The 11304-nt window shown below is 41.7% G+C and overlaps 2 protein-coding genes and 1 non-coding gene across 3 annotated transcripts in view; 2 read left to right on the top strand and 1 right to left on the bottom strand.

The window, feature by feature from the left end:
* Positions 1-3921: 3921 nt before the first annotated feature.
* Pmar_PMAR009246 (conserved hypothetical protein) lies at positions 3922-7249 on the bottom strand (the record flags this gene model as incomplete). The annotated part of the gene is made up of 10 exons (XM_002764784.1): positions 3922-3975; positions 4255-4350; positions 4396-4451; positions 4499-4677; positions 4934-5047; positions 5109-5250; positions 5315-5396; positions 6091-6191; positions 6240-6433; positions 7074-7249. 10 exons carry the CDS (start codon positions 7247-7249, stop codon positions 3922-3924), a joined length of 1194 nt encoding a protein of 397 aa, XP_002764830.1.
* A 1026-nt stretch (positions 7250-8275) lies between these two features.
* On the top strand, positions 8276-8347 carry Pmar_PMAR009245. The gene has a single exon. It is a non-coding gene; the product is annotated as a tRNA-Arg (tRNA).
* An 803-nt stretch (positions 8348-9150) lies between these two features.
* Pmar_PMAR009244 (hypothetical protein) overlaps positions 9151-11304 on the top strand; it is a gene marked incomplete at both ends in the record, with an annotated part of 5604 nt that continues 3450 nt past the window's right edge. Inside the window, 6 exons of the mRNA XM_002764783.1 lie at positions 9151-9304; positions 10062-10157; positions 10369-10452; positions 10525-10676; positions 10843-10900; positions 10947-11043. Coding sequence (XP_002764829.1) covers positions 9151-9304; positions 10062-10157; positions 10369-10452; positions 10525-10676; positions 10843-10900; positions 10947-11043 — 641 coding nt within the window. The remainder of the gene's footprint in view (positions 9305-10061; positions 10158-10368; positions 10453-10524; positions 10677-10842; positions 10901-10946; positions 11044-11304) is intronic.

Genomic DNA, 11304 nt, shown 5'->3' with positions numbered 1-11304 from the left:
ACCGAACATGTGTGTTCTAGCTAGAACTTCTAGCTAAAACATACGTACGCATGCACAAGCCATTGGTAATACCTGTGTCGCGCAGGCTGTGCAAAATCTACCATACTATAAACTTGAAGGTTATAAACTTAAAACGATAATACTAGGTGGAAGAGAGCAAAACTCATAACATCGATCTATGTTGACAGGCCCAGAAATCAAGTCTCGATCTTACCGGGCTCATCATCGCATTCAACGTCAACCCGAGCCGAGGCACGCATATCACGCACTGTACCCTTGAACCAGGGCGCACAGGTCGTCGCCGATGAGGGTAAACTACATCATACAGGACTCTGAATCTCATATCAATCACACTGGGCAACTCATAGATAATAGGATCAGAGTCTGATCATCAGACGGTGATGAGTCAGTCCCATCAGCGCACAGAGAGATCTTTATAACCGGGAACCGCCTTTATCTCGGGTAGCCAACGTCTTCTCATGTATTTGGAGCTTCCTCGTCAAGCTTGACGCGTCTACTGGTCGAATACAAGGCTTTCTCCTTCTGAGTCTGCTGAGCAACGTGCACTCGGATGATCCGGCAATATAAGTTTGAGTAACTGCTTCTCGGAGCATCGCAACTCTTCTATCCTATATTCCGAGAGCCTCCGTGCATGACCTCACAGCTGCTTGTCCTACACTTTCTGTCTCTGTGTCCGCAAAGTTAGTGTTCGGATAAGTCTCGCAGGTACAGAGGATGCCGATAATATTGTCGTCATCAAGATGCTCTCGGAAGTACTTCTCAAGGCTTGATGAAAGGCACTGCCTGATTTTGGACCTTCTTCCACGTCCATCTGATGTATCACCCAAGCCGGCCAGCAATCCCTTTACTACGGGCCGAATAAGCCCGAGAGTGGGAAATCGGGTCCCAGACATTGTCTGGCAGACAAAAGCTTAGTCGCATCCAGGAGATATCTCAATGCCTCGCACAGGTCTTCAATAGTTTCTTAGTGCCCTGCCAGGAATTGAAACTTTTTGGAGTGCACAATGTGCACTGCACATATAACGTGTCACGCTTTCCTCGCTTTAGACATTGCTGCTGGTATCATATCAGTGGTATGCTTCGAATAGCACACGGTTCATCCTATATCAGTTAAACAATGAGTAAGCTGAATGCGTTATTATATCCCTTGCCGCCGGCAAGGTGCCGGCAAGGTTATCTTACGGTTCTGATTGGTAGCACACCCCTGTAACAAATCTACAGCGTTGGTCGACTGGCGGAGGAACCTCAAATTGTTTCTTGCTTTTCTGATAGCGCTGTTCCACAGTGGAACTTCCACTGCCTGCTTTAACATGAAGCCGCCTCTGTCACGACCCCCTCCGCCCAAGCGTAGTTTATTGATTTGTCAATATCTCCGAGTTCTACCTCAGAATCGGAGTCGTCGCAGATGAGATCATCTAGATCCGACGAGTCGTCCTCTGCAGCCCCCGGATCAGGGTCGCAACGCGTTCTATCTGGGTAGTCATCTGTGGTGCGTGACCAGATCTCGAGAGAGTTGCCCACTACAAGATGGAGCTTGTGTCCACAGCATAAAATGTGTGGGATATCCCATGTTTTTAACCCATTTTTCTCACGTAAATCTTTCACCATTCTCTTGTTGCTCGCTGCGGCGTCGATTAAAATAGTACCGTGTGCGATGCCATCGTGGTTGCCTTAGGCAACTTGCCTATATGGCACTTCGAGAGTATATCTCTGAGGGTTGCTGTTACATTCGCAGCAGTGTGCTTCCCTTCAATTCTAGCGAAGTCGAGGAGGAAGTTACCGATCAATGTTGTGTGTAACCATGATGGCACCTGCCTTTTGCTATTCATACGACTGTCTCCGAGTATACTTACAGAGACACGAGCTCCTACTGGATCTTGACCATATGTCTAGACTCACGTTAACTCGCTTGCATGTTGACAACATACCTGACAATTGGATTCAATCATAAAGTCGGAGGCGGAAAGTGTCATTTGTGACCCACTCGTAGTAATTCTTTGTCTTCTCGAGGATTTTGCGAGACAGTAATTTGCGAGACGGTGGTTGAACGTCTGGATTGAGGCAGTGGACCAAGGCTCGAAAATTTTCGTCATCTGCTGTTTCCAACACTGCTCTAGAATGGACGATGTATCTCGAAAATTTGATGTCGAACTGATGTTAGATGTCGTTAGTCCGAAGCTTCTTTGGCGGAGGCCCATCTCTTCCTAGTAACATTTTTCGCATACCCTCACGTGTGTGCTCGAATGCCGGAAAGCGACTTCTTATTCATTCGTATATTTTTCGGGCATGTTATGCGACTCGCGCATCCCTTCCCCTCATCGTCGACCATTCTCACCCAGTCGGGGAACTCCACGCTGACCTTGTGATTTCCTTTCGGTGGGATGGCTTACGAGAAATAACTGCCCAACTGTCTATCTAGGTTAATTGCCTACAGCAAACTAAACATGCAGCGTTCAACCAAAAATTAGCTCTGTCGCAAGTCGGGGTGAAATCCTCAGTCCCGAATGGCGCGCACCCGTACCCGCATTACGTCGGAATCACATTACAGTTACGGTAGTTCGCCGTATCACCGTACTCTGTACGGTTCGGGACCGGACCGTAATCGGGCCCATTTCTACTGACCAGGTCAGTCTGACCTTAAGACGGTAAGAACTTAAGAAATTAAGACTTGATCGTTTCACTAACAATTTGTTAGTAACAAATACGTAGGGATAAGAATTCTTGATTTCCTCAGACTTGTGATGATGTTCCAGATTTTACCATTGTGATAAGACCAGCAGTTAGATTGTGTCATTCCTGTCCCTACACTTACACCCTTGCTTAATCTCCATTGCGCACTACTATTGTAAAAAAGCAATTCACATTCACTACAGATAAGGTTGCGTTAGACAATCTCACCGAATACAATTGGGCTGAATTTGAGGTGCTCATCAGATTCCACTGTTTCTGCTCATTGTGTAGACAGCCTGGAACCATCATTAGGCGCTATATGATTGGATGACATGGCATGTTAGACACCGTAGTAGTAGTAGTAGTAGTAGTAGTAGTAGTAGTAGTAGTAGTAGCTTCTCTTCCCCTGGGAGTTCGGGAGATGTCGAGTGTTTTAATATCAATATGCGCACCGTGTGCGCATATTGGGAATCATTGCCTTCGTGGCAATCTACGATGAGAAATAATAATTTGAATGTCGCGTCCGTTCATACTCATTCAACCAAAATTGTCAAGAGTAGAAACTCAAATACCTTAGGATTCAAAATCGGCCGCTCGACAATGCAACAGATAAACCAACCACAAGCACTCTATTAAATATTTTCCGAATGGTATTGCAATCAACGTGAATATCACAGCACCAAACATACCCGAAAAATATTTTTTCCGACTTTCGGCTCTCCTCGACGGACTTACTCCTCCGATTTCAGACAAGCTCGACAATCTCCTTCTAACTGTGACCGCATTGCGCTCCATCACATCATCGATATCATCGCGATTCTCCAACAACCGTGAGGAATCGACCATCTAAAATCGGATATATATCAACGCTTTCGAGTGTAAACTTATATTCTATTTATTCTCACCGTCTTCCCATCGCCTTTGCGCTTTCGAACGTTTGACGAGGTAGTCATTGAGAAAAATCTTCAAGTGAAAAATAACACAACCGAATCACATCAACGAAATTCATCGTTTCAAAATTAAATTGATAGAGCGCTCACAGTGAGCTCAATCCTGCCAACTCTAATGAAAATTAACAGGCATCTGCTGGACACCATTTCGAAATCAATTTTAATCCTTAACGATGAGTCCATACACCAGTCTCGCAATAAACCGTAAATACATTTTCGATGCAAACGACCCAGGTTCGACTCCCGCTCCAGACAATTAATCAAAACACAAGGTAGCAGGTTACAAATCGAAACTGCGGCAAAGGTAGAGCCATTCGGACTTACCAGAGTCGCACTAGCATTAAAAATAGTGAATTACTAGCAGATCAAATATTCATAATAAACTATAACAATTACAACTACTACTACAATTATCAATCAATCGGAACCACAACGCCGCGTGGTTTCCTCTACCTACGAGAGAGCTACTGCTAATATAATGATAATCCGCCCAGACACCAGCTCATCTGCACCTATGGAAAAATACGCAAGTGGTAAATCAGCAGACCGTCAACCCCCTCGTCCAAGTTCGATCCCTAGTACCTCCATTTTTGTAAACTCATTCACCTCTAACGTATGGCGAACTCCTCTTCGCTCCACCATTGCTTGCTAGGCTCATCTTCAATGGACTATCGAGAGCTTCTGTGACCTTCTCCTCAACTTCGACTTCCTAACAAGAGAGAAATATCCTAAAGCTATTCTTATAATCACTTACCTCTTTAGGCTTCCACATAGTCATCAAAGATACTCCAACAATGACCAAGAACATACCTTAAGCAACCGCGATTTGAAGGAAATGTGGTATGAAAGTATATTACCAATTATCTTCGGAGTGCCAGGGACTAATCCGAGCAATATCCAGTTTAGCAATAACACAACGATTGAGTTCGACGCTGCTATCACATTCACAACCGCTGTGGACGGATAAATTAACGCACGATTAAGCGCCAACACTCCCACTGCTTGTGATGCACCCGACACTATTGGCCAGATATACCTAAGTCAAAAAATAGATGTCCGTCCCGACCACATATAGAGGAGGTGGGGAATATCCAAGGTTCCCTCATGTAAGATACGAATGAGGTTCCCTCATGTAAGATACAAATGAGGTTCACTCATGTAAGATACAAATGAGGTTCACTCATGTAAGATACAAATGAGGTTTCCTCATGTAAGATACATAGGAGGTTCCCTCATGTAAGATACAAATTTAGGTTCCCTCATGTAAGATACAACTGAGATTCCCCCATTACATGTCCTTCCACAGAGCGTGATCATGAACAACTAGTCCGCCGTTGAACCCAGAATCTGCCAATGCAATCAACCCCATGAAGAACATTACTCCCATTCTTCCGATAAATCCAGACCTGATATACACAAACAAAATAACAATAATAGCTTCGCTCCGCTAAGATTTATTATTATTACCATGCATCGATACCATCAATGCAGGAACTTCTAATACAGACGATGCTAGCGGCGAAACTAAGCATGCCCAATATGGCGTACAAGAATCCGAGGGCCGAGCCGCCAACACCAGAATCAAATGAAGCTCCCATTACAACAAGGCCTGAAGGTATTAATATCTTAGGTCCAAGCATGTAAGATTCAGAATAGGTCCGCTTGAAGCTCACCTCCTAATACAACAAGAATTGCAACAGCTTGCGACCAAGTTAGCTTTTCGTTGTATACGAAATGGCAGTAAACACCAATAACCTAAATAATGAACTAACGATTTCCCATCAGACACACTGTGTGAAAAATGTACTAATAATAATGACGGAGTTTCACCCTAGTGATATGAAAAACACTCATGAAAAATATATTTCACTTCACAAAAACATATACGTTTTGAAATTTACACGAAGTATGACGCCACTTCACGTTAAACGGGTGAAACTCAGATGAATTTTACGATTACATAATAATACTCAAAATAATACAAGTTCACACGTTTTACGTGAAGTGGCGTGATACTCCATGTGAAAAAAAATGAAAAACAAATTTTCAAGTGAGATTTGAAATAGGTTTTTCACGACTGTTTTCATATTCACTAGAATGAAAATCCAATAATCAATAGTAGATATTGAAAAATATAATTTCTGTTTACCAATTTCTCCAAAGATTCAACTGCAAAGGATGTTATGGTTTGCACATTTCACGACTACTGCATATCACCGCGAATATCGCGTTTTTTATAGAGTATTACGCCACTTCACGTAAAATTAATAAAACTCAAATATTTCTAATAATACACATTTAAAAATACAACTTAACATAGTTATACTTAACCTCATTTTTCAAAATCTTATCCGATATAAAACTGCAATAGATGTCACGATTTTCTAATAATACTATACATATTATAATCCTCATTAAAAGATACAACTTATTATAAATTACAGTTTACCAAAATATCCGACGATATAACTGCAGTGAGGGGGCCCGAGGCTGCTGGGTCGGTAGCAAAAGCCCACTTCATCATCAGTTGTGAAAGGCCAACACACATACCTAAAATGAAAATACGCAAATAGTTGAGAAATACAAAATGAAGTTTACCTCCAACGAGTGTTAATAACTTTGCCCGTAACGAGATTTCTTCCAAGTGAGGTTGGGGGTAGATTTTTTCACCATCACATAGATAAACGTATTCTGGTTGGCCAACCTCTGGGTCGGAATTGGGCCTGCTTTGAATCTTCCCCAGGGCATGCTCAAGATATTCCGCAGTGAAAAATACCCGGCCTATTTTGAACCTGACAAACCAAATGATTAGGCGTATCCGAGGTTCTACCATGAAAGATACAAAATAGATTCTACCATGAAAGATACAAAATAGATTCTACCATGAAAGATACAAAATAGGTTCTACCATGAAAGATACAAAATAGGTTCTACCATGAAAGATACAAAATAGGTTCTACCATGAAAGATACAAAATAGGTTCTACCATGAAAGATACAAAATAGGTTCTACCATGAAAGATACAAAATAGGTTCTACCATGAAAGATACAAAATAGGTTCTACCATGAAAGATACAAAATAGGTTCTACCATGAAAGATACAAAATAGGTTCTACCATGAAAGATACAAAATAGGTTCTACCATGAAAGATACAAAATAGGTTCTACCATGAAAGTGCAAAATAGGTTCTACCATGAAAGATACAAAATAGGTTCTACCATGAAAGATACAAAATAGGTTCTACCATGAAAGTGCAAAATAGGTTCTACCATGAAAGATACAAAATAGGTTCTACCATGAAAGATACAAAATAGGTTCTACCATGAAAGATACAAAATAGGTTCTACCATGAAAGATACAAAATAGGTTCTACCATGAAAGATACAAAATAGGTTCTACCATAAAAGATACAAAGTAGGTTCGAAACTTACCAGAAGTAAATTCCAGTTAAGACTCCTATAAGCCCCGAGGTGAACCAAATCCAACCAATAACAGCCCAAGGATCAATACCTCCAACATTCGTATATGATATGAGGAAATTAGTCAAACCAAAGGTGACGTTGGAGATGACCGACCAACCCACACAATAGGGAGATACTTTCACCATCCTTAGGAGTAATAATAAATTCTGATGAAAAAACCGTAAAATCTTTTATAGTAAGCGTAAAGCTGATACCAGCCTAGCACGAATAGAGGAATCACACAACGACTAAATTAGTTAACTCGTCTTAATAGTTACACCATCATTAGGAGTAGCAAGAAATTCTGATGAAAAAACCGTAAAATCTCTTATATTAGCATCAAGCTGAAATCTGAGTTCTATGTCTAGCCCGAATAGACACGTCACACAACGCCTTTTGCGAAACCAAGTTGGATCACTCGTATTCATAAACTTTTTTTGATGAGGGGATTCCCCTACTATTCAACTACTATACCATGAGAAATCGGATATACATAAGTACCACCGAAAAGATATAATTATCAGGAGCAATTATCGGCAGTAGTCTTAGAGCAGAAGAACGTGATTGCTGTATCATGTATTGCTCGCTATTAAGGACCGTTTCAATCAAACAGCAATTATAATCGTACTAAATGAGTGTTTAACAGTATTTTCAACAGATTCATCGTCATCATTCACGACGACGATTTAATCTATAACATTTACAACATGCAAAGTATGACGTATTCAACTGGGCGCGGGCGGCTCCATTCACACTGGAGTTGTTCAATAAACAGATTTCGAAACTCAGAATCGCTGCATAGACGTATAATCAGATGCTAGAACCGATTCAATTACCATTCACGTTAAATGTAAGGTTGCTAAGCTCGTGTTGTTACAGTGTGCCGTGACTAGTACTCAAGAGGGGAAGAGTAAGGGTAAAGGTTCACACAGCAGGTGAATCCATGAACATTCCATATTCGAGCACGCTTAAGGGAGGGCAAGTGAACTAAGGTATTGGTCGAAAGAAACAGGTATAATGCTATTGGAATTAACCCCATGGGTGCAAGCTTGTGCAGTTCCATAATAATGATAATATTCAGCGATCATAGCGATCGAAGTTGTTTGAAACATGGGAAGATATGGGGCTTCTTTAGTCATCGGTCATGCTCAAACGTAATTCATACTATCATCGATCTCGTGGCGCAATGGAAGCGCGTCGGTTTCCGGAGCCGAAGGTTGCGGGTTCAAGTCCCGCCGGGGTTATTTAGTAAGTACATTAGATGCATTCTTTGCATAACCGTGTTCTGTTATATGCACACAATTGAGTTGATATTGATTATATCTTCTTATGAAGTGGCTCCGCCTCCAACACTATTTAACGTAGCGGAGCGGTGAATGACCGCAGGGCACTTATACACGGCATTATCGGGTTGCCGCTTCGGTCGTTATTGTAGATTTACTTTCAGTTGGTATTCTCTTTCACATAGGAGTTTCACCACCCTAGTGATGTGTGAAAAATATATTTCACGACTATGTTAACCATTTGGGAACTCAAGGCAATGGTTAATGCAATCTGCACAACTACAGACTACTGCACATCACTGCGAATATCGCGCTTACGTGAAGCGGGTAAAATTCCATTGTATTTTCTTGTGTAAATACAAAAGAAATTTCTTCTGAAAATTTCTTTTTTTCGGTGCTTCTTTTACTCGCCAATGTATTATCTGCCATCGCATAGAATTGAGGTTTCTATTCTATATCGCTGCATCCCTATGAAAAAATTTTGCGAAATTCTCATTGGTTTCTGTACATTTCCGTGGGCAGAATTGGAGGTCTTCCTGGTGATTTTGATGGTGTTGTGTAGTTCACAAAGAAGGAGAGCAATGCGAAGATTTGAAAGCTCATAGTTTCAGAGCACGTAACGGTTTTGGAAATATATTATGAAGCCTTTTCTGGAGGGTAGATTTTGTACGGTTTCGGAGTATAGTTTTTTTACATGTTGCAACCGTTTTTGAGAGATGTTCGTATATATGCACTTGATGGTTGGAAGATTTGCTTCCTTGACGATGAGTGAAATCGACAAGCTTCCTCCGACGCCCCCTGATGAGGAAGTCGGCAAATTAATGAGGATCTTCGTGAAGACTACGGAGGGGCTACGGAGGTGTCGAAGTGAAATAGAAATCGATAGGGGGACGAAACGGAGCAAGGGGGCCGATAACGGTAGTATTAAATCTGATCGAAATATATCTATTCCGAAGATTTGGAGTAAAGTTAAGAAGGTTGTTGTAATAGTTTGAAATCAATCGTGAATATGATTATCGTCAGATCTCACGCGAGGTTGAATTTGCTGTAAAAGTAGTGATTTCATGAGAAATATATTATTCGACATTTTTGTTTGGTACCTTGTGGAGTTTCATTGCTAGTGTTAACTGCGGAGTAGCACGTTGAGTGGACTAGGACGATGCGCATTTTTAGATTGTATATGTCAGTGTGGAGGGGACTATGCACATGGTCATCAACTTTTCGTGTTGGGGTCCCCAGTGTGGTAAAATATGGATATGGCCAACCACATGTGTTGGTTTATAATATTAATTATATACTATTACAATATTAATATTATTATAATAATATTATATAATATTAATAATACTATTATTTTACAATATTAAGAGTCTGAGTAAATTTTCGATAATCCTGGCTAGTTTATGTAGACTACGCATATATCCTCCCAATTCATATATAAACTCCCATGCTAGGTGAGGAAGGTATTGAGCTTAGCTGGGGAAAGCGAACATTTTTTGCAGCACTGGTTGGGGACAATATGAAAACCAACACTAAATTTCTTATTATGAAAATTTTCAGCTCAGCTGAGGAAAGCGAACATGTTTTCGTCCAACACTGATGTATGACGGTGCTCCACTTCATTCGTTTATTCGACATCCATGAGATCACTCCGTAAGACTCATGTTCTTGTCAGCGTTGGCATACGCCCAACAAGTGACGTTAAAAGCGCTCGCCCGAGATGGAGTATCGTGTTGCTTGCGGAAGGGGAATGTGAGGATGATTGATGATGGTGAGTAATAATAGGATGTTTTAGATGACTTTTATTCGAATAGAGAATGGGTGAGTGCGGTTGTGTTTGCAGGCTTTTCATCGACCTCGTGGCGCAATGGAAGCGCGTCGGTTTCCGGAGCCGAAGGTTGCGGGTTCAAGTCCCGCCGGGGTTATTTTTTTCGTCGTTTTAATCGGAATTTTCTAAAGCCTCTTTCATCTTTTCTCTGCAGGGTATTCCACATGGGCGACTGAAAGCCCCTCAGATGATGTGAACCTCGACACTCAGGCGTATTGGGAATCGATGAGGACCACTGGTGAGATCAGACTCCCAACTCCTACACTCCGAGCGTTTAGATGAATGAGTAAACTCTGGCGAATGTTCTCAGGAACCTCCTCCTCTTCCTTATCGCAAGAAACTCCCGGAGAGATCTCATGGGAGGATGTTGATGCGAGTCTACGATCGACCTTTCGAGGGGTTGACTTGGCTGAGCTGCATCGAGGAGAGCCCGCTGGAGAAGACGATATTCATACCAATAATGTGGGTCTATCTTCCCTATTGCTGTTATTGATCTTAAAAATCTCTTTCCTGTTATGCGACGTGAAGCTTCTCGTCGTAACGGATGAATGCTATCATCACTCATAGTGTCATTCGAGGCTGTTTCGACTCGGTCCCTTTTTCCATGGAATTCGCTCATTTATGGTAGGTGCTTTGGCACAGCACAGACGATACGCCCGACGACGGAGTTGGACATAGAATCGACGGTAACGAACTGGGGATTTATATGCTGAATCGCTTCGCTCCGCTCAGAATTCATCGCTGATGGGGAAGACCTGGAGAGTCTGAGCAATCGGTTCACTGACACGACGGCTAAATATGGTCTGTGGAAGGATGCTGAAGTTGAACAGTAATGAGTTTTGATAGAAATGATGGGAAGCGTTTTGGTGGAATTCCTTGAAACAGTGTGAGGAGATATGTTTTGGTATGCTCAGCTGAGCTACAGATTTTACTCACTATATTAGTGGAGTTTCACAACCCTTTTAACGTGAAGTGGCGTAATACTCTTTGTGAATTGTGACGAGACGTATATGTTTCCGCGACCGATAACACAATTGTTTTTTCGGGAAATATGTTTTTTACTAGTGTTTTTCATATTACGGGTGAAACT

Source organism: Perkinsus marinus, assembly GCF_000006405.1.
Source record: "Perkinsus marinus ATCC 50983 genomic scaffold scf_1104296976154, whole genome shotgun sequence".
Classification (NCBI taxonomy): domain Eukaryota; phylum Perkinsozoa; order Perkinsida; family Perkinsidae; genus Perkinsus; species Perkinsus marinus.
Note: the sequence above shows the minus strand (reverse complement) of the source record. Positions and strands in the feature narration are given on the sequence as shown.